Source organism: Carassius gibelio, chromosome A23 (assembly GCF_023724105.1).
Source record: "Carassius gibelio isolate Cgi1373 ecotype wild population from Czech Republic chromosome A23, carGib1.2-hapl.c, whole genome shotgun sequence".
Classification (NCBI taxonomy): Eukaryota; Metazoa; Chordata; class Actinopteri; order Cypriniformes; family Cyprinidae; genus Carassius; species Carassius gibelio.
In genome coordinates, this window is record NC_068393.1 from 155,465 (window position 1) to 180,176 (window position 24,712).

Sequence of the window (24,712 nt, forward strand, 5' to 3'; positions counted from 1 at the left end):
GGTGCAATATTTGAAAATCGATCATTATTAATTTATTTTTTAAATTACATTTATATCTGAATTTATGCCAACCTATAGACTTTCAAATATCAAAATGTCATGAATTAATATGTATTTGTGTACAAAATGACATATAAACATATTTTTCTAGTATATTTTGCCTGGAAACGCTTCCAACATGCACGCGTGTCGCGTCGTCGGTTCTATTTCTAGCATGCACGGGTTTCCCGCGCGTCTCACGCAGGCAGTCTGCAAGATCTAACCTGTTTACATGGGAGCCGAAATAAAAACAGACACGCTACGCAGCTGAGACGCTTGCGCCACACATCCAGTGTGTCGCTGGCCTAACGTCTCACGTCAAAAGAAAATCACCAGTCATTGGATGTGTCAATCATACATAAATTTAAATAAACATTAATAAAACATTACAGTAATAATCATGAAATAGTTTGATTGGGACTCGAGTGGACTCGGGCATAAGTCCGATTCCTAATATGTTTGAGTCCGAGTCAATACCGAGTCAAACTGCACACGAGTCCATGACAAGACCGAGACCATTAAAATACGGTCTCGAGACCGAGTCCAAGACCGAGTCCGAGTCTCGAGTACTCAACACTGTGTTCAGCTAGATGTCTAGAGGAGAAATAAATATCTTAGAGCCACATCAAATGTCTTGCTGTCCTAATGTTGCTTTTATTGTAAAGAAGCATGTCCATAAATTGAGGCATCATTTCAAAAGCTCCTTAATTAGGACAATAACACACAGGGGTGAGTTACAAGAGTTTTCTTTCTCCCACATTCCAGTGTCCATTTCCTCATCCTTAATGGAACAGCAATGTCAATTCAGGTCAAATTAATTTCCTAAATTTGTACTTGAACAATTATACATTTTAATTTTTATAATTCTGAATTGAATATGTAGATTAAAATAGATTACAATTCAAAAGCAACCCAATTGTTTAGGTGTAGTGTATCATTTTTAATTATACTTTTCATTATGAATAAACATATTACCAAACAGTCACATTGCACTTTCCAGAAGCATTACTGTTCAGAAGATTTTTTTTCTTCAATTTTATTTTTCATCAAAAATGTGCCGCCTTTGAAACACATTCATATATCTAAATATTTTTTTAATTATTGGTCATCCTAAATCATTTTGTTTTGTGACCTTGAATTGCAATTCATTAAATTCCTCTTCCCGTCATTTCAATTTAACCTGTGGTTCATGTCCAATTTAATTAAATCTTGTGAATAAAATGGTCAATTCATAATTTCAGAATTGTTCTCAAATCTAATAACACCACCGCTCATCTCTGCTAGAAAAGTGCAGGCTTGTGATCATTAACAAGCTCCATATCCCTGTGATCTTGATATGAGGTGGAATATTAACTGCTACTTTAACAAATTGGTGGCAGTAATGAGGTAAAGTTAAAACCTGTGAAAGGTATTACAAGGACAACAATTAAAAAGTTTGGAAAGTGATAGAAAGTTGCAACATACATTAAAAAAGCCCTTTTGAATGCTGAATTCAAAGACGTTTTTATGTATTCGAGGGGAAAGTGACTTTCAACATGGAGGTGAGGAGCGTACTCACGTGATGTACTTCTCTGATCGGTTGAACTTCTTCTCCAGGTAGCGAGCAGAGGTTTTACTGGGGATCTTGACCATGGAAAGCTCTTTGTTGTATCGAGTCATGTTACAGGGGCTCCTGCAGATGCAGCTTGTGCCTTCAACAGCTGACAGAGCAGCTACGGAAAGCATGAAAGTGTATAGTAGAGAGGAAAAAGAAAAGAGGAAAGGGAAATGATGAGAGACGGGAAAGGGTACCGGGAAGAAAGGGAGAATGTCAATTATTTCTGCAGGCAGCACTCCTGGGTTCTATGTATGACATTCCTTGTAGAACAACTGACAATGTAAAGAACATGAGGTCGTCTTATCCTTCTCTGCACACAGAGGGTCTTTTCAGTGTCTTCACACACACACACACACACACATGCACACACACACACACACACACACACACACACAGTACACATACACGTACACACATACACACACACTGACTGAAGTAAAATTCAACTTTTGGCCTTTTCAGAACACTTTCAATTTGCTACTGTCAACTCTTGACAGCTTAGAAAAATATCACATGTTGCACTTTTGATTACCTCAAGAAAGACACTGCAAGCATTTTGATAAAAGCCACCACTTTGAATCTGATAAACTGCAAGGATAATATTGTCAAAGTGCTTTCTAACATTCTAGAGAAACTTACCGAAAAACAGAAGACTGATTAATGGACAGATGAAACCTATTTACTGTAAAATTAGTTATCTTACAAAACAACAAAAGATAATAATTTGCTATTTTCTTGTCTGTTGCCAAGGGCTGAAATCTTTTGCTCTTGGCTGTGCCTTCCTCAGATTTCTAATCAGCTCAAAACATGCATGACCTGAAGATGTAATCTGACCTTTCAAAGAAACATTTTTAAATTCATCCATCCCTGACCTTTTCTATCTCCACCTCTGATTCTTCTCCTCACTTCCATCCCCTTTCTCAACCCTGCCATTGGAGATGATGCTAAAGTCTCATCATTTAATTGGAGAATTAAGTCGGATTTAACCTCCTTGACACACACACTCACAGGCAAATGAACAGAATACACACACACACACACACACACACACACACACACACAAGACTATTAAATCTGCTATAATCTTGTGCTAAAGCCATCATTCTGTATGAACTTAGAAGCATTGTTCACATCTCATTTTCTCCAAGCATTGCCGCTAATAGCAGATCCATGTGCTCAAAACCACAAAGGTATTCCACACCTTCAATTTCTAATGTGGCTAGCGATTTCAACTACAAGCTTTTTATTATATTTGGCCTTTTTCATTTATAGAATAATAAAGATTGGTACAGAGAGGTAAGATGTAAGTTGACCATCCCAACTTATTTTTTATTTTATTTTGACCATGCAGATGGTACAATCTCATCTCAACACTTTTGATGAAAGGCTATGCTATTTTTCATGTTGTCTATTTTTTTACCATTACCATTTGTGAGAATTAGTCTGGTTAACTGATTCAATTGTGTGTTTCTGGGAAAAGGTGATTTATGATATTGTATTATGTTGAATATCAAAATTGTTTATTTTTATTTTGTGTGTGTGTGTGTGTGTGTGTGTGTCTGTTAATGAGGGATGTGTGGGCAGAAATGTTTTTAGATTTGTGTAGTAAAATTATAATTTTCATTTTTAAAATGAAAACATACAATTAGACCCCGAGTGGCATGTTGTTACTAATATTATTATTTTAAATGTAATAGTTATTTTACTGGGGTTACTTTTGAGTATTTCAATGAATTAGATGCACATTCTAGACATCTTTGCTTTATAATTCAGTGAAATCACTTAACTTGCACCCAGTGTTGCTATTATGACATATCTTCAATTAAAATATGGTAAATATGCAAATATTGTATCATATTCTGTATATGGAATACATTTACCAGACAAATCTTTTTTTACTGGGATTCTGCTTTATTTTTCATCAGTCATCAGTTTTGTGTAACATTGCATAATATTTCCTCATTGGATACTGCTTTGGAAGTCAGTATACAGTCGTGCACATTGTGCTGTAAGCAGTACTGTATATTATTATTACATTCTGAACATCTCTTGATTAACATTTTGCTTGTTGATTGTTCTTTCTCTAAGTGTTTTCTATCATTATCAATTCCTCACTCACTCATTCTGTTCTTTTTATTTTATTATTATAATTATTTATTTGTTTTTTACTTTAGCAATTTCCGTTTCATACCTCTAATAGCCTCGCATTTATTTTTAAATGTGTTCATCTGCATATTGTTCTGGTGAAAACAAAAATACATATTTCTTCTCTCAGGGTGCGGTGAAGAGAAAGTTGGAGTTGGTGATAATTTCCTCTCCACTTTGTCAAAGACAAGAACCAGCTGTCAAGGATTTGGAAGCCAGCAGCGAGAGTTTTGGACAAGGTGTTCAGCCCATTGTGCTGTGCCGTTGTGCCTTTACTTATCAACTGAGGTCAGAGAATGAAACTTTTCCAGGCGTGGAAGTCTGTCCCTCTTCATACTCTATTGGCTTTATCTTGAATGATTGTGTACAGAGAATTCTAATAAAAAGGTTAAAAAAAAAAATAAATTACACACATAAATAACCTAGGGAAGTCTTCGGAAACAGATTGTGTGCTGAGCACCTGAGACGTTTGAAAATGTACAGTCCTAGCTGTGCTCCAATTTGAATTTCCTCATTAGCAAAAGATAATTAGTGAACATAGAGCCAACTTGCTTATTTTGTGTGGGACAGACCGCTGGTATATACGGTCAGATGGTACATAGAGAGGGAGTTAATGAGAGACAGAATGCATTCTGTTGGTAGGCATGGTGCACAAAACAGCTCAAGTCTTTGTTTTCCCTGAAAATATTTCCAAAATAATGACTTAATTCGAGCCAGTTCACAAAGGTTCAATAAATAAGTCTCAGTGTCAAGAGGAATCAAATATTTTGTAATAGAAATGAAGCATACTTTCAAAGTTTTCTCCATGAAGAGTTAATACAGTCTAATTGGGTGAAGCTTGTGAAGATTATATATAATGCTTTCTGGTGTCTAATAACTACTGCTTTCAACTGCTGTAAAAGAGAGACACAAACACACAAACAAACAAACAGATCTGGTCAGTAACATTCAGTTTACTTTTTGTTCTGCCATTTACCCTTTTACTTTTTTTAAGGATGCTGCCTAAGAGCAAAACACTGCTACAGAGGAGGAAGAGAATAATAGTGTGACAGTATATGCTGTTTTCATGAGTTTTGCCCATGTAATTGGATTATTTGGAGGGTCAGTGCAGTAAGTCATGAAGTCATGAAGGTCTGCTGAATAGAGACTTGTGCATATCCAGAGTCAAACCGTGAAAGTGAGAAACAAAACAAATCCTGCTTTCGAATAGAGTTTTGTTGATAACAACAGAATCACTCTTGTTTTGTTGTGTCGTGCCATGTCAAGTACAGTATGTACTTTTTCAAAAGTACTTATTCAAAAATTGAGACTATGCAATTTTGGATGCAGCCTATTTAGCAGAATCTGACATTGAAAAGTACAGTGGTTCTCAATCCTGGCCCAGAAGTACCCCAGCACTGATCATTTTGGATGTCTCCTTTATGCATCACATCTGATTGATATTTTTTACTCAAACAAGGAGGTCAAATCAAGTAGCATTTAACAAAATGGAATACAAACTTTGCAATGTATTAAAGTAAATAAAGTGAAATTCTGAATTGTTCCGACTACGTTTAACATGTGTATATGCAAATGTGTAGAGAGAGTATGTGTACTGGTATTCCCTACCTTATAGGAACCAAATGCCAAATCCCCCTAAAGATTATGATATAAGTAATCTTTTTTAACCTTTTTGGTTCCCGCGTTAAATCTAAAAGTGCAAAGGGGTTTCTTTGAGGGAGAGGATTAGGGGTAGGGTACAGTATTGTTTGCACAGTATAAAAACCACTACATCTATGGAATGCCCCCATCAAACACGTTAACCAGTGTGTGTGTGTGTAGATGAAAAATACACTCACCCAGAGCAGGTTCAGCACAATCCTTATACTGTTCAGGAGTGCAGTACGGAGAATCACCTGGAAATGAAAGGAAAACAAAAAAACAGACAAACATTAAGTGCCAAAGAAAAGTTCTTCTTTATTCAGCCTTCTTAAATTAATAATGAAACACTGGGGACATGTTCTGAGAAGGAGAAAAACAGACCCAACCTTCACCTAGCCAATCTCAGCAGCACGACAAGAAAATAAACAATTGGGAGTGCGTGTGTGCATATGGAATAGAGTTTTGTGCTCGTCTACTCTTGCTCTTGGCCAAAATGTATCAGACGTATCCTGGATGTACACCACAGGGCAGTCACAATCCGTTAATGAATCTATAATTACAGTATTAGAGCAGGGTGCCTGTGTGAATGGAGGACTAATCATCTATGAGATAATTGTATGATAATTGTCCTGTCTTGAGTGCCAGTTGAAGTAGCAGGCGGTTGAGGTTGGCGTCTATGGGTTAGAATGAATATGAAATTACAAAAAAATAAGTTTTATCAGATAGGAGAAAATGGAGACCGTATAGTTTCATTAAAAGAGACCAGTTTAAAATATGAAAATGGCTGCAGCACTAACTTTAAAGATCAGCTATCATGGGAGAACATACATTGGTATTAAGAATGTCACATAAATGGCATTAAGCCGCAATGAAAAGTTCATGAATTCATATTATGAAATCATGGAAATATACTGTGTCTTTTAAAAGACCATTTAGCAACAGTTAGAGATGACTTTATATCAATGGGCCCAAATTATTTTTTTATTAGTGAAATGAAATTCAAATGGAATGTTTCTGAAGAAATGAAGTTTCATTTCGCGTAGAGATCCTCCACACTTCTCAAATTATAGAATATGTAAAGTTAAGTCATGGTTTATGCTTACAAGCCCTTGCTGTCAGTTTGTGGGCTTGTTACAAACCACCTTTGACCCACAGAAAACTGAATTAAATTCTATACTCTGACCTCTTCTAAACAAGTTTAGTCAGGTTTTGCTTTGGCTGCCAAATGCAAACTACTAATGCACAAGGAATCGAGTTATCACTACACACAGCCCAATGCTGACATGCTTTCCACCAGAATATGAGACATACATACGTTTACTGTATGTAGATTGTTATTATTATTATTATTATTATTATTATAACCATTACATGCACACTTTTTTTTGATACTTAGACAATATTTTGTGTAAAATGACAATAATTTCTGAAACTGAAAACTGAAATTAAAATGTACTGCAGAAGTAAGAGAGGATGAGTATGAAGTAAAAGGTTAGCTTCATGCACTGCTAGGTTTGGACGTACCTGGCATGTAGACCATTCTGCAGTTGCAGTTTTCAATGATGTAGCGTGTCTCACACTCAATGCGACAGGCAGACACGCTGTACACCTCAAAGAGGCCTGAATCCAGGGCTCTGGTCACACACTCGCCCCATGGAGGAGGAAGGTATGTCAGCTAAAGGAGAAGAAAACATTTTAATGCATTAGTCAGACTGATTACCATATGTATAAAATTCACATGTAACATTTGTAATAGTTATTTTGTACTAACTTTTTTTTTAAGTTAAACAAGTACACTACAGTTATTTTGGGGTGATAAAAAAGTACAGTACTTTTGACAACAGCAGTGGTCAAAGCAAATCTCCACCAATTAGTTTTATACTCGTATACACACAGAGCATTCACATCAATTGCCTATAAGCTCTAATTGTCAAAGCTGCTTACTGTGAGGGATCGAAGGAGAGAGGAGACGAAGGAGTTTTACGATAACAAACATTATTAAACATCCAAGGGTTCCACAGGGTAGACAGAAGACACACGTAGCACCATGGAGAAATGAACAATACCGGACAAGGAAACATAGGGCAAACAACACTTTAAAAGCAGGACCAAACGAGGGTAATTGACAAGACACACCTGAATCAAATGATTCATCAACAAGAGGGAGAAACTGGGTCACGGAGAGCACATGGGAGAAAACACAACAAAACAGGTCCATATCCTTGACATATCGCTCCCTCACAGAAAGGGAGCGAGAGGAGTGACTTTTCGGTGGTTGTGGGATTGGGTTCTCCGTCATTGGTGAGCTCGGGCTTGTGCTCCACACAGCAGGGTAATGAAGGGCTGGGCTCTTGGTCTGGCTGTGCTCTGGATTAGGGCCAGACGCTCTCCAGACACCAGATGATCGCTTCCCTCCAGCTCAGTCCAGTGGTGTCTGGGAGGTCAATGGGGCGGTGGTAATTAGACCCGATCCAAAACAGTGAGTTTAACACAGCGTCATTGAACACCGTTAAAATGGCAAGCTGGCTAAACTCAACCATATACTCCAAGAGGGGCAGTTCCTTATGGGCTAGGAACGTGGGTGGGTACACAGGGTAGACAGAAGACACACATAACACCATCAAGAGACAAATAATACAGAGATCTGCAAGCCTGTCGGGTCCCTACAGATCAGGCTCGGGTTGGGCCCAGACTCTGGCTCATTTAGCTTCTCTCCTTTTATTGTGCCCATATACGTGCAGAGCACACATAGGTATGAAATACTGTTATAATGATTATAGCCTATTATAAACATTATACATCGCCTACGCAATACGCAACACATACACACACGCATTAGCATACAGGTGACAGTTCACCATGCAGAGCATCAGGGAGAAGTTGGAGCATGGGGAGTAAATAAAAGTTCCCAATGCTTTGGGAAAAGCTGCGCTTTGAATTGATGACCACGACAAACAATGAGCCAATTGGTCATGTGCAGTGCTCGCCATCTCCTCATTAAATGCGCCTTTAAGAAATGCATCTATACAGATTATGATTATTATAATAGAGTATTTGTTTTTGATAGGTTTTATTTTTGTTAAATACTAATTTAAAGCTTTCTATAGATATATTTATCATGTATTTGCTGAATTTCAGTTGATTTTTGTGAAGCGCTCCTATTAATAATAAATTCCTCAAATACTCTATGTGCACCATTACTCATGTTCAATTTGGCACACAAAGCGCATAGCATTTCTGCCTTCTGTTCTGTGCAAGAGTGATGAACAATTGTATTAATTTATTATAAAATAATAATTAAAAAGATTGCTTTACAGAGGTCTTTGTTTGAAGGAATTTACACAGACACAAAAAGCATATTTTGTCAGATGCAGCAACAGGCGTCCTGTTGGCATGTGTCCACTGTTTACCGTTTTACAAACAACTTTTAGTACAATCACACTCCGGAGTCCTCCATGAGCAAACACAATGAACTGGTTCTTGTGTCAGTGAACCTGGCAGCAGATAAATGGGGAAGGTGGCAGGGCGGGAAGGGCACAGATGTCAGGGAGAGAGAAAAATGGAGCAGGATTAAGGATTTAAGAGAGAATGACAAAAGAGATTGTAAACAAACAGAGGAAGAGACATGGCACAGGGAATGACATGTGGAGAGGAGGAGTCCATCTGCCCCAAAATAAAAGGTTGCCACACATCCACACTTCTCCAAGCAAACATTACTCAAGCTTCCACGCAGGTCAGTTTCATTTAGTCTCAACTGAAGACATCATGGGTAATGCGGTCTTAAGATCAAAAGAGCCAAATGTGAATAATGAGCTGACTTGGAGGGGATAAGGAGGGACATAATCTCTTTCCAACAGCGTCAGGAAACCACTGAGCATCAGGTACAGATTGAAGAACTGATTTCACGTGGCTGCTGATGGGGAAAATAGATATCTGACAGGCAAATGAAATTTGTCAGTGGTGATAAAAATCAAAGCTATTTTGGCATGGAAAGACTTTAAAAGGCCTGTCGTTTTACCTCTGCTCTGGGAAACAAAAATAAACCCAGCATCCAGATCTGACGCTGAGTATCAGAGGGGAAACACTGACAAAAGCCTGCTGCAACAAACAATATCTTTAAACCACACTCAATGTCAGGTTATTTAGTATACAGCCTTATAATAACCTCATTTGCATTTCTCCAGTGTTCCTTCAGAGGTATTGTAGCCTATATAGTTGCTTTGAACTGTATGAAAAAGAAGCTTAAGTCTCTCTGAAAGTGTATAAAATCATAATTTGTGTATTACTAGGTGAGCCTGACATCCTTGTTGATCCAGGGATATCATTCTAATCAACCAGTCAGAATTGAGAGATAACTTTTCAGGAAATGTCAGTTTAAGGCTTACAATCAGGAATATGTGTATCTCCACCCTTGTTAAACAACTATAATTTCCTTCTGATTTCAGGAATAAATTATGGGTTAGGTTAGGTTTTGGGGTAGGGATTGGGTTAAGTCTGTATTTTTGGACAATAATGTTGATCCATGGCTTAGTTGGAAAAATTACAGTGACCATATATGTAACAATGTTCGTACATCGGGAAGAAGGAGACGGGAACCGACAAACATTTAAAAATGTAAAGCCGGTTCTGTAATCAGCAGTAAATCTCCATCACCTGCACGCTTTCACATGGAGCACAATTAACCACACAGAGTTACAACATGCACAAAATATGGTCATGGCGCTGTGTAGTTAATTCTTCTTCATGTGAAACCGCGCAGATGATGGAGATTTACCGCTAATAACAGAACCGACTTCTGAATTCAGTTCTGTAATATGGATATAACCAATAGCATTACTTTTTAATGAATTCATTTTTATTGATTTTTTTTTTATTAAGCACACTATTATATGTCAGTTTTAACAATAAATGCTTACTATTAACATTACAAATCAGTACAAGGTTGTATGAGCTATAATTTATTCAATCAGTCAATTGAGTTGTAGAAAATGCTGATGTACCATTTACATAAATTATTCATTAATGATTAAGACAGTGAGAGTGTAAATCAGGGTTCTGCTCTTCAACTGACCTTCCCTTCCTGCATCAGTGTGTGTGTGTGTGTGTGTGGAGGCAGCTCATAATTGCTGATCTGTAATCTAACTAACTCTGAGGGTAGATACTTTATGTACCGCCTTCTGTCACTAAGTAGCTCTACTGAACCCACAAGCTTAATGATTCCAGTGTGTCCCATATACATTTCTGAAAAAAGTTACACTGCTATTCAAAGTTTTGGAGTCAAGTATTCTATTAGATTTTATTTTTTTATGAAATTAATACTTTTATTCAGCAAGGATCCATAAATTTTTTCAAAAGTGAAAGTAAAAGTTTTTATGTGTCAAAACAAAAATCAATAAATACATTTTTTTTAATTCTTTAAATAATCTTGAAAAAAGTATCAAAGTCTCATAATAATTATAATAAGAAGAATAAAAATCAGCATAGAAGGATTTCTGAAGGAACATGTCACACTGAAGACTGGAGTGATGGCATAAAGAAAATTGTAATAATATTTGTTACAGAAATGACTCGAACCATACAAATTAAAGAGTCGATCAGGGCTGTGTTTGAAACACGAGCCGAAGTCATAAAACATTCTGTGCTACAAGTCCCAAGCAAAGAGTGCTTTGAACCTCTGGTCTCCACAGAAATATTTTTCAAGAGAATGGCAAAGAAACTGTCTTTTGTACATATATATGGACCAGAATGAACTCAAAAAGACTTAGAAATTAATCAGTCCATCGCTTCACTCCATATTCATTTATGTGTAACCCACACATTCGACTATCATGTTATAATCACTTATTGTGTATGTCTTTTGATAACTATGGGATAGCTTAAGGATACATAGTCATGTCTAGTTTCTATGTAATTGAATCTGCTTGCTTGAAGTTGTCCTGACAATCAATTATTTGTCAAATGTATCATATTCGTGTTATAGGAATCAGAAGTGGGAAAATTCGGACCACATGCTTGGTAAGATAAACATATGATTTATGATACCCCCGCGCCAAGACAATATCTGATTGGTCAAGACAACATTTGAGGTGCGGCCAACAGTCCAGTTTAAATACTCAGGACACCATAAAATCTTGCTTTTAGTCTCTAGCTATGCTTCTGCTACTAATCATGCCTGCTTTTAGTTTTAGCTTTTAGCTTTGCTTCTTAGCTTTAGCTTTTAGCCATGCTGTTTGTCATCCCTGTTCTTTGAGCGTGGTTCCAGCGTGCTTCAGTCTGCATGCCTGCTGCTACTTAGCCATGATGAGAAGAAACACAACTTAGTCTCGTCAAACTTTATTTATTTTCTTTTCCGTTTGAGAGTTTCGTGTTCTGAGTTAGGTTTTTTAACTTAGAGTCTCCGACGCCTGACCTCGGGTACCCGTTCAACTTCAACCAGCACACACAACTCTGCACCTTCAGCCAACGCCCAACAACCACGGGCTTCCCAAGACGTCACTTCAGCCACTACTGAACTTCCAGCCAATCAGCGACACCGGGATACCCCTTTCAACGGGAGTCCCTTTCACACGAGACGCAAGTAACCTCCAGACTGTGACCTTTACTGGTGTATCTAATATAATTTTAACCTCATTGAGGAACTCATTGCGAGGGTTAATTAAGTGATTGATGGCTGTTCATGTCTATGCAATTTAACAAATTGTTGTAAACTTGGGATTCCATATTTCCATTCTCTTAAACTCATCTTTCCCTAACTTTCTATCTTCCTGCAACTTGTGTGAATGTGTGAGTGCGTGCGTTTATGTGTTAAATTAGTTTATATGTCTTAGATTTATCTAATAAAGCCTTATTCATATTGAAAAGAGAAGTATCTTGTGTTTTTTGCTTACAAGTTAATGTCTTAAACTGCCGATCTTGTTACTGTTTCACAAAGTAAAGAAAAAAATATTTCAAAATTAATAAAAAACAACGCTTATTTACAGTACAAGTTAACAGCTAAAGTTTCCACTTACTCTGTTGATCCTGATTTTGTGACGATACATGAATATGAAGGATGGTGGTCCAGTTAAATACTACACAAACCATTTCACATCTATGACAGTACAAATATTTTTGATTAAAGAGCAACACAGATGAGAAATCAAAAATTACCTGTATTACAGTGTATGATGTAGCTGTCCATCAGTGTAAACAATGTGCAAAGTAATTAAACCAAAAAGTACACAATTTATAAATTTATTGGCTTCTAAAGTAAGGAGTCGACTCTGAATCGCTGAAACAAGTCGTTATAGATTTCAAATCTTTTGCCCATCTCTATGTATGTCACTAGGAACACTTTGCATAATAATCTCCGCCTACCGTCTTGGGAGAAACGGAACTCTGACCTGCCCCACCCCCGACACAGACGCTCTGGTTGGTGTGATAGCATCATGTCGAGGAGACGGTGTGTTTTTAATTGTAAAGGCAAGTTTGTTTTATTTTCACTGCCAAAGAATGAAGATCAGAAAAAACAATGGCTAAAATTCATTTTTACCACAATACCAGAGCAGTACAACAAATCCCTTTTGTTGTTTTCACAACATTTCACTGATGACTGCTTTTCTAATCTCTGTGAGTACAAGGCGGGATTTTCAAAGCGTTTGGCCATAAAAGAGGGTTCATTACGAACTTTATTTAGACCAACAAGCATCTCCGAATCGAACAACGCGAAGTATGATTATGAAGTTATGTGTCTGTTTTCTCCCGAGCGTCTTATCAGTATGTGTGCTGTCTGCAGCCTTTGTCTGCGCTGATCTTCATTTATAAACACGTCATTAAAATGAAGTGTAACAAGTGCTGTTAACAGATATTCTGTGATAAAGTAATCCATATGAAAACAATGCGATGTCCGTTTTTCACGTCTCCCTTCATTATATCTAATGTGACCACGCCCACGCGCTGAACGTGCTATTCAGATTCAAACTGAAGCGCGCGGCTTGAATACACCCACACAGAAGAAAAAGCAGCGAGACTGTTCAAGTTCTTTATTTTACTGTTTGCTTCGCGATGAGAGGAATAAGACATAATTCACCCCAAAAAGATGCTAACGCATTGTTTACCATGAGCTTGTGTCCGGAACAACCAATCAAACCTGACTATGTTAGTTGACCAATCAGAACACAGTATGCTACCGAAAGGTGGGTGTGGCGAGTGGGGCGGGGCCGAGAGGCGTGGGAACGAGGAGTGAGGCCAGGTGTAGTGATTGGAGATGAGCTGCACCTGCGCCCCACCGCCAGTATCGAGTCCCACGTAGGAGATGGAAGGATATAAAACTGGAGCGACGACCGTGAAGGACGAGAGAGGACCAGGCCTGGACAATATTTTATGTGTTTGCTTTTTATTTGTGCGCGTCAGTCGCCGTGAGGGGCTGACGTGCTGTTTTGTTTATTTTGAATATTAAAATTATGTTTTGATTGTGCGCCGGTTCCCGCCTCCTTCTTCCCGATGAATAGGAAGTTTTTATCATTACAGTGGGGTTTAAGGAAACTGAATCTTTTGAACAGCTTCGCGCAAACCGTTTGGGGATCTCTGAGAATTGAGGTAATTTTAAAATGATATTTTGACAAAATGACAATGTTTTTTAACCTTGGATGGATTTAAACCTATTGTACAGGGCTTATAAACAGTGATAGGAAGCTTAGAATTTTCATCTTACTGGCTCTTTAAATCATAACAACAAACCATTCCAAAACCAAATACAAAACTGGATTCATACCATACATTAACACAACTTGAACTGATAAAACCTGAAAACAATGTTAATATTCTTCAGCAAATTTATCATAGTGACTTAGAGGCCAAGATATGAACAAAAGTTATGTCATTGAATGCTGGGAAAGACTAGTTTTTTTTTGTTTGTTTTTTTAACTAGTCTGAAGACTTAATTTAGGCTTTTTACTGGCAGAGTGTTATGGGGTTAACTCTGACAGAGGGATCACTAGAGACGATCCCAAATGGAGGAACGAGGGAGGAGATAGACAGGAGGGAGTGGAAAAATGTGTCCCACTGCTGGATGTTTTTATAAGCCTAAAGTAAAGTTAATTAACCAGTGCTAAATTTATAGAGCTCCCAGCTGAGTTGAAGCACAAGAGAGGAATGAAATGGCATTTCTGAGGAAAATGTAATTCAGACTCAATCTGTGAACTCAATAAAAAGCCATTGCAATCCACACAAGCTGCATTCTATGCGTGCTTTAGAAATTGGCCACATTCACCTTGTCTGCTCATTTTCTCCTACTCTTTGGGTCTTTTGTACTAGGTTTCTTGCAACACTGCACCAGCGAGTCATTACGGCCCCTGGCTAGGACATCAGGGTTAATGATAATTAGTTGGAGATACACCCTCCTGGTCAGAGGACATTTAAAAACAAGTCAAGTGCATTTTTTGATGTTCAAGATCTAATTCCAAAATTAATGGAATGATTTAAGTTAAGACCATACATCCAAATGACTTTGAGGTAAAAAAGTTATGAAATTGAATGTTCAGACAAATAATGCGTGGATTTTAAGGATGCTTTCTTTTTATGGTCCATTTTTACAGCAGATCTGAAGGGCAAAACAGAAAGAGAGATTTTCATTGAACATGTAAGCACAAGCTGTACTCTCAGTGCATTTTGGGAGTATTTGAGATACAATCCTCAAATTATCTTTGAATCAAAGACTGTTATTATGCGAAAATAAACAATATTCTTTCTGAATTCAATCAATGTTCAACCATTCAAAAACAATGTTTTACTCTTGGTAAAAAGCTGAGTGTGCAGAGAGATTTATAGCATCCTGCCATGTCTTGAGGGACAACCAGGCCTGCAAAAGAACAATAAATGAATGTGTTGTTGAAAATTGTCTCCCTGACACACATGGTGGACTGGTCATAAAGAGCACTGGGACTTTTCCCAGTGGGTCAGCCAAGTTGTCAAAACCAAGTTTGTAACAAATGGTTTCAGGGAAAAAGTTCTGATTTTGTCAGGCTGGCTCATTTGTTCAACAGCGAGGGTAGTTTAGTATTTCAGCTGATCTTTCCGGCACATTCACAACCAAACCTTAACCACACTACAGTCTCATTACAACTACTACCAAACATTCTGTGCTGTTACCCAAAAATACTTAAACTATAAACACAAGAATGTGAATGTGGACAACAAACAACTGAAGTTGACTGTAAATACAAATGTTTGTGGTCAGTTAGATTTTTCTTTCTTTTTCCTATTCTTTTCTTTCCTATTCTTTAAATTATTATCTTTCTACTCTCTCTCTCTCTCTCTATCTCTCTCTCTCTCTCTCTCTCTCTCTCTCTCTCTCTCTCTATATATATATATATATATATATATATATATATGCACCCCCCAACACACAGACACAAAATAAATAAATACACTTTAAATTGTAATGGTAATGCTTTACAATATTACTCTTTTACTGTATTTTTTTATCAAATAAATGTAGCTTTGGTAAGTATAAGAGACAATGATTGAATCTTGCCAACTTTAAATATTTGAATAGTAATGTATATCAAACAAAAACGGTTTAGAAAATGAGTCTACTCCACTCTACTCAATTTGCACAGGGGGCCTCTCGTAGGCAATAAAGCTAAGCGAACTGTGGTAGAGTATTAATATCTCTAATGTCTCATATTTATTGTACAGTAAAAACATGCTGAAAAAAATACATATATATTTTTTTTATTTATTAATAACAGTACATTAAAACAGTGTTTTTGTATTAAAGGATTTCAGAAATGTTACATCTAAATGTGAAAATAATGCAATGTTTAATTAATTATATGTTTCAGGTTATAAATTCTTGTTTTGTTGATTGAGAGAGGGGACACTGGATATCTCTTTTGCCCATCACTGGGTTACATATGCAGTAAATCAGAGTTGTATGATGGAGCCATACACTTTAAGGAATATTATACAATAAGTAAAAAAAACACACAAAACCCTGGAGTAAAAAAAAAAACCCTGGAGTAATGTTGTCCCGCTTATGAACCCCTGTCGGAAATCTAGCTGCCGCATTTTGACCATCTGTAATCGAGACAAAGCTGTTTGACTAATCCCAGCATAAAGTGAATTACAGTAGTAGCAATAAAAGCATGAATCACTTTCTCAAAGTTTTTAAAAGAGAGATGTTTAGAATTTTAGACAGGAGACGCAATTGAAAAAAAAAAGGATGATTTCAAACTTTAGATGTTCTTTAAATAAAACACCCAGATTTTTCACACATTGCTTAACACATGAAGGCAACCCACCAAGGGTTGGATTGGGAGCAGTCAAAGAATCTAAGGGTCCAAAAAAATTAAGTTTCATTCTAATTTAATAAAACATTATTAAAATGATCAAATTCTTTGGCTTTCTTGTCCCAAACATATCTTCTATAATAGATGTCCATTTGGAATTACTGCAGGCACAGAGGTGCTGACTGTGATCAAGGCCTGTAGGCCAACATGATTATACACCAGGGTTCTGCTAATTGTCACACCTTTTGCACGGTGGGGAATAATAAATTATGAGCTAACTGGTCTCAATTTAAAATTAATGTTAATGTTGAATTGAGACTAGTTAGCTCATAATTTATTACTAAAATGGTATTAAGTGCTACCTATTGCAATATAATATAGTCAGATAATAGCAACGCACTCCCACATATATGGTTATTCTAACTGCGCTTATTTCCGTCATTGGTATAAGTAGCAGTGGGTGGTAATAGACAAGAAATGAACAGCTTTATGCCATCGTGCTGATAACATTTCTTTAGTCATTCTACAATCCTACAGCCCAAGCCACTGTAGGGAAACCACCATTAGAGCAGGAAAAATGTAATGTGTATGCAAGTGCTACTGAAGTGAAGATTCATGAGGGAAAAAATCATTTTGAGATCTCTTGTAATTGAAATCTTATAATGCAAACAGATAAAAGAAAAAAGAAAAAGAAACACTTAAATGTGTTTGAATTATTTTGCTGATTGATAAAGGATCTAAAACATACTACAGGATGATGAAAATAAGACCTGTCAAAACATTTGAGAGAGCTAGAGAGAGAGAGAGATGGGGGTGGGGAAGGAAAGATAACTAACGGTAAGAAAGCAGGAGACCCTGTCAGATAAGAGAGCCTAAGAGAGATGTTGATACCCTCACTAACCTGTACACCACAGCAGATAAGTGAACACCACCCTTACTCTCTCAGATAACAGCAGGGAGGGCCAAGGCTGCAGACACTCGGACAGAAACACCACAGATGCATACGTATCATTCACAACAGCTCTAAACACATTATAGGGATAGCCATGGCCAGACTGATGCATTTTTTAAAAAAATGAACGAAGAAAAGATCAACAAGGTTGTTTATTACCATTTGTGCCAGTGATTTTAGAATATTATTGGGCTGCTATGATTAGGCATAAAATGCACACCACCGAAGCCTTGCCAAACAGTTCATAAACGTAATTACACACCACAACTACAGAGGGCTGAGATTGCTAGCACACTGTCATTAGCATGCATTTCAGTTTAACAGCCACCTTAACATAACAATTAGCATAATCAAACAAAACCAGTAATCATCCGTGAGTGCAATTAACAACACTGAAGCTGCAAATAAACTTGTAGTCCCTTACCTGTGCAAAAAAAAAAAAAAAAAATTACAAGGACAAAGGGAAAAGGAAAAAGTAAGAAAAAAAAAAGGAAAAAGCTTGGCCATCTTTAATCAGGATTTTTTGCTTCATGTGTTGGATGGCGTACCAGTGTTATGCTCATGTTTTGTCTTTGTCAATTTTCCATCCTCTGGGTTCAAACCTTCTCTGCTTCTTCAGCCCTACAAGTACTGCTTCTCCTGTTGTCTCGAATGGTAAATCACAACTAGTGTGTTCATAGTTCATAGTTTAATTTTCTCTATTAACTTCACTAAACTACACTACACTTCTATTTAATGCTTAATGAAACACAACAGATTGCAACAGTTCAACATGGCAAAATAATGGAGGACCATACAAAATGCTTTATAAAGAAAACTATTGTGGCATACATATCTAATATTCACAAAAACACAAACTATATGTGTAAAACTTTTGAATTAGCACCAAACTAATTATTAAACATGGAAATCACTCTTTTCTCACAAAACATAATGCCTGGCTTGTTTTCAGCTCACTGTGGTGAGACTCTGACTCAGTGAGACTGATTACAAACAAAGACCAGTCAGATTGGCAGCAATAACACAGCTGGAGATATTATATATTAAAGCCTCACAGCATCAGGACAACAACAGCTAAGTAAAACAAAGTGAAGAGCAAAATACCAAAACAAAAAATAATATATAATAATATAAGCTTAAAAAAATAATCGGTATGCTTAGACACCTGTCTCAAAAACACACAGACATACAAACCATGTGACGGTCTTTTGAGATTTAACACACTGAGGAGGTTGTCAAAATATTAACATTATACATGATACAGAATAGAAACACGGAGCAGAAATAAGGAGTGTGAACACATGGGTATGGATTTACTAACCTGGGTGATCTGGTTTTGGCAGGCTGTTCAGTGAGTCAACAGTCCTTTGCTGATATGTCAGAATGCATTAGAATCTACACTGAGTTTCTGAGTATTGAATGTGATTTGAGCACTGCTTTTACTCAACTTTTGTGATATGGTTCACCTTAAATGCATCTTTATAACAGGTGTAAATAGGGCTTGAGAGACCAAAATGTTTAGGCTGAGGTCAAAGCTCACTCACGCGTTGCTCCTGGGTAGCCACGAAGGTCTGAAAGCCTGGGGCGACTCCGAAGCCCAGCTCATGTACAAAGGGAGGCTCTGCCTGACTATGGATCTGCACCCTCACTCCTGCCTCAAATGCGGTCTCTTCTAAAGCAGAGAAGGGGAGAGAGAAAGAAATAAAAAGATTAGTTTTGCTTCAACAGAGTACAGGAGTTAAGCAGAAGAAGTCTTCAATAAAGACATTTGCATCTTTAATGCGTTAATGCTTAATAAATAAAAGAAAGAAAGAAAGAAAGAAAGAAAGAATACCATCTAGACCACCCAGATTTATTTCATTTTCACCAGATTCACAACAAGTTCAGCACACGCAGATTTGTTTTTGTCCTTGTTGCTGATGAAAAGAACTTCAAATAAAAAAAAGGTTATTTACCAAAGACTTTCCAAATTAACTGGAATACAGCATTACTGTAAGGTCACTGAATTGCTCAATCATATTTAATTATTTTAACAATGTGACAAAAATAAAATAAAAAATATATAAAAAATAAAATAAAAAAAATAATGTGTTTTCTAACATATAAAGGAACATTCTTATACACTACCATTCAAAGGGGGGATTTAAGATTAGGATTTTTTAAAAAGTCTATTTTATTACAATTCAAATTAACGTTCAAATTTTAAAATGTAATTTATTTATCTGATGCAAAGCTGAATCTTCAGCAGTTATTACTATTAGTCTTAAGTGTCACATGATCCTTCAGAAATCATTCAATCAATCAATCAAAAAAAAAGAAAAAAATTTTTTTTAAAAGGTACTGTTGTTATGATCTTCAGGAGTGATTTGTGAATGTGTGGCTTGAGTTGATTCTAAATTTTATTTCCTTCCATTGCTGTCTCCTACGGTGGCCGAGAGAGCTCAATAAACACTCAGAAAACACATGCAAATGGAAAAAGCACCAGCAAATTAGTGAATGTGAACCAGTGGCCTAAGTGTGGGGGTCTGGTGCTGTGGATGTTGATGACTCTGTGACAGAAGTCAGTGAACATGACCCGGTGTGAGATATGATCTACTTTTGAATGTTCTTATCCATGTGTTGGTTATTCTGACTGTTTGTGAAAAAGTACTAGCTTTAGTACGATCAACCTCAATTCAAAACAAAATCAATCTATCTCATAAAGACAAAAACATAAACAAAAGGGCTTCAAGAAATCAGACCTATTTCACAGTCTTCCTCTGTATTTCTTTCTCTCAAATGCATTGCCATGATTCACAGGACACTCACACATTTAATATCAGTAATTTTGTTTGATTAGCTGTGCCTCGCTAGCCTGTGATATTGGTTGCGGGAGATTTGTTCATTTTTCCCCCACCCACCTCAACCGTTCTCAAAGGCCTGGCGAGGAGAGAGACCTCATTCAGTCATCAGGACCCCCGCAGGCTCGCTGGCATCTTAACAGCCATCTATAACAGGAGAGCACAGCCACAAAGACCCCCCACCTTCCACTCACACTCCAGAGGCCAAAGCGCTGATGGAAACACACCATGACAGCAGCTGCAAGCAGCCTCACACTCGCTGGGACCAGTCGATACTTTCAGCTGTGTATGTGTCCCGTATCAAATGCACCAAAGAGTCGCTTGTCAAATATGATGGGTATTAGTTTCCAGAAGACAGTTAAAAGCTCAAAACATTTCAAAAAGTCATGTTTACAGACCAGAGCTATAGACCATGTAAAGTGAACTGCAAAGAAAAAAGAAAGACTAATTTACAACTGTATTTATTAAACTGCCAAAAAAGACAAACAATAAATAAAAATTCTAATAAAAATAAAAAGTCAATAATCACTAGCACTGTGAATAAATGACCGGTTGTTCATGATGTTCCATTCGTGGAAGGAAGGCTATACTAAAATACTCTGACAGGGTTTCCAACATTGCTTCAGTTGTGGCGCTGCTACTGCGTGTACTGTACCATGACATAAGACATTATTTTTAGCTCAGTTGTGTTCTTGTGTCCTCATATGTGATAAAAGAAGGATGCTTCCAGCGCAGAAGGGAACAGTACTATGAAATATCACAAATTTAATAAATAGACTGCACTACTGTATTCTCCTCACTGTTGAATGCAAATGCACTAAATGCAAGACAAATACAGCATATTTTGGCTGCTTATAGTTCATTCCTTTATAATTTATGGCTTTGGAAGACTTAGAATAAATAGAATGTTATGATGTTTTTATTTTGTCACTGTAATGCAAATGCATGAAGATGAAGATGCATGAATATTCTCCTTTTTTGTTCCATTTTGTTCCGGCATCTTTGTTTCACACTGTTTCACACTGCACGACTGTTTCACACTGCACTGGGATTGATTCCGGCATTGAACCCGGGTCGGGGACCTAGAAACATTACCGGGTTCAGTCCCGGAACGAGCGCTGTGTGAACAAAAGCCAGATCTAATGCCATGTCGTAGTGATGACACATGTTATTGCGGGACTCTTTTACCTGGTGTTTTGAAGGGAAGATCAACGTTTGCGATGAAAAAAATATGTGCAAACTGTAATGAAGCAGAGATCAGTTTGTCCCTCACTATCTGCGCTGAAGATGAGATCGTTCGACAGCTTAAGTGAAAGTATAACGTGCCTAACGTTTTCGACTCATACATTACACGTCAAGCCCTGATGTCACGTGTCGTTACGAGACCTTTACGGGTTGTGTGTGAACGCACGCACATATTCCGGGTAATCACTGGCAGTGTGAAAGTGCAAAATCTAGTGACCCTGGAACAATTGCCGGGCCACATTACCCGTGTATTTGCCGGAATTGCAGTGTGAAAGGGGCTGATAGGTGAAATGTTAAAGAATGTGACACACATGTCTCCTGGAAATCCTGTATAATTAAACCAATCTGATGATGACTTCGAAACTCCTGAGGTGTTTAAAATTTTGTGTGCAGTATGCATCAGGCGTTCAGCCAACAGTCCATGGACATGATGTCTGAGACTGAGACTAGAATATATATCATTATCCAGAGTTTTTTTTTTTAAAATGTATCTTAGATTTACAGCAATATTAGGCAGAATTTTGCCACAGGAGATTATTGGGAAGACTATATTTGCGTGTTTTCTACAAAGTTCTAAAACAGTCATAACAGACTCATTAAGGAACCAAAACTATTAAACAGATCTGAATCAGAACCAGAATCATTCATTTCTCTTCCCGAACAATTGATGCCATCAGATTCAGGTCTTCCTGGGGAAGAAAACTATTCATTATAGGCAGTACACCGTTTCTCAGTACAGTCATTATTAGAATCTCAGTACTGGGCTCAATGTGTGGGGGATGTAAGAAAGAATGTGTTGTTGTGTTTGTCTAAGCAGGTTAATGATAAGATGTGAATATCTGCTGTCAGGTTGGTGTGAGGTTGGTGAATAATTTCTTATTTGTATGTTGAAAGCATTGTCATGCTAATTCATTGTTTGCTTCAGATAACATTCTGTCACTCCAAATAAAAGCCACAGAGTATAAAGAAGCAGAATGAAGAGAAAAACACAAACAGGATAAAGGACAGGAACTGGAGGCTCACTTTCCGGAGGGCACCTTGATGTCAGTTGAAATGAATTTGACTTCAAATGTTAATCTAGACTTAATCACAATGCTGTATAACATAATTTTAAGGTGAAAATATGAAGTTAATACTCGCACTGAAATAGGATCAATGTATATGCTGGCCAATGTGTTTGACATTCAGTTTACATTGAATAAATGTCATGGTTTAGAAGTCAAATTGATGTCATATGGACATCACATTGACATCAGTGATTTGTGTGTTTGATTGTTATTGCATAATATGAATGATTTGCCAGCCTCATTAAGTTTAAATATATATATATATATATTTTTTTTTTCTGAACTGGGGCCTTGGACAGCATCTATTTGCCACATCTCCTTTTGAAATGTGTCCCAGTGTGCAAAATTGTTTGAACTGATGTTGTTTTGTTGAATAAAAACAAAAAACAAAAAAACAGCTAAAATATCCAAATCAAACTGATGTCAGAAACTTGGGGTCCATGTCAATCCACACATTCATTTCTTTCTCTGCTGTTTAACACCACACTTGTTGATAGCGCCATGTTAGTAGTGACCATCTGCTTCAAAAGCATTGACAAAACCTTGTGTCCAGCTCACATTCTTATTTGGATACATGTCATCTAATGTACAATAAGTTATCTTGGATAACTTGTAACACGTGCTAAAATATAACATGTGCTATGACTATTTCTGGTAGTTTGTTTATATGCACAGCTGTACCATGTGGTAGGAAAACATGCTTTGATTTACCACTGTAGCACACATGCAACACAGTTTGGAATGTGCGTGACACACAACCGCTTGTTTGTGTGTGAGGTTAATCCATGTTATACCACTATTTCACTTGGCAGTACATTTTGCAGTTAAAACTCATTTCCCGGCTACACTGTCCATACATCTAGAGCCCTATGATTTCAACGATGTGGACAACACAGAAGGAATCACAGAGTTACGCATAAAACCACAATTAACCAAATTTGAATTGAACAATCAGGAAGTAGCGCTGCATATCTAAACAATTTCAGATTGAGATATGAATTAACGTCAGTAATTATCCATTTGTTTGTTCTGCCATCATCAAACTGACATCAGTGTTTGATGTCAATATGATGTACTTTCAATATCAAGGTGACCACTGGGTCACTGCTGTTGTAGATACAGTGAAATCTGGCAGTCTAGACAGTAAACTGAAAACATACCAGTACATACTGTATGCATTCAATGCAAGCAGTAAACACAAATGTGTAGTTTGTTATGTAAAGTGTGTCAAGTTAATATTATAGCATAAAAACAGGCAATTTAATTGCAGAGCTGTTTAGATGTGTATGTGTTCTAGTGGTTCTCTGTTTACTCTTATGCCTGAGTTGAGTCCTGTGTCCTCTATCCCTGAATAGTTGTTCATCTCAGCAGTCCTTGGCTTCTACTGGGTGATGCCATAACCCCAGTGCCTATAAATTACTCCACTGTTCAGTCCCACTTCATTGTTACTTCCTTCAAAAATCATTCGAACATGCTGATTTGCTGCTCAAGAAACATTTTCTATTATAAAGCATGTTGTGCTGCTATAGATTTTTGTGAAAACCATGATGAATTTTTTATTTACACACTTGTGCCTTCAAACTGTTATATATACGTGTGATATGGCTGTATACCTACGGCACTCGGACTTATGATATACAGCCATATTGCACTGCTAGTCGTGTGATATTGCTCATACAGTATATTTATCTTACTGACCACCAACTCTTTAACAGCAGTTTAGCTTAGATCGGTGTGGATTTACAATGAACCTCTTTCTCTGTCTTAGAAAGGGATGCCAAGAGCAAATATATAAGTTTTGTTATATAACTAGACAAGTGCAAAGTCTTGGGATTTGTAAATCAGGGGTCGCCAATTATTAAAGTGTAGCTCAGGTGTCACAGAAGCTCTCTGTGCACCTTTCCACTTCACTATCG

General features: G+C 37.2%; 1 protein-coding gene across 1 annotated transcript; it reads right to left on the bottom strand.

Annotated features, from left to right (window-relative positions):
- Window positions 1–1,539: 1,539 nt before the first annotated feature.
- On the bottom strand, window positions 1,540–24,441 carry LOC127944297 (acid-sensing ion channel 2-like). Its single transcript, XM_052540184.1, has 5 exons — window positions 24,414–24,441; window positions 19,189–19,316; window positions 6,947–7,097; window positions 5,620–5,676; window positions 1,540–1,751 (listed from the first exon to the last, which is right to left on the bottom strand). The coding sequence occupies exons 1-5, from the start codon at window positions 24,439–24,441 to the stop codon at window positions 1,594–1,596; spliced, it is 522 nt and encodes a 173-aa protein (XP_052396144.1). The 3' UTR covers window positions 1,540–1,593.
- Between the last annotated feature and the right edge of the window lie 271 nt (window positions 24,442–24,712).

Bases quoted from the DNA above. Each gene is read 5' to 3' on its own strand.
- LOC127944297 (XM_052540184.1), bottom strand. From the start codon at position 24,441: ATGGCTGTATATCATAAGTCCGAGTGCC. The intron at 7,098-19,188 runs GTGAGTGAGCTT...CTTCTCCTTTAG, and splicing joins TGGCTACCCAGGAGCAACGC to CTGACATACCTTCCTCCTCC. The intron at 1,752-5,619 runs GTGAGTGTATTT...TGCTTTCCGTAG, and splicing joins TTGTGCTGAACCTGCTCTGG to CTGCTCTGTCAGCTGTTGAA.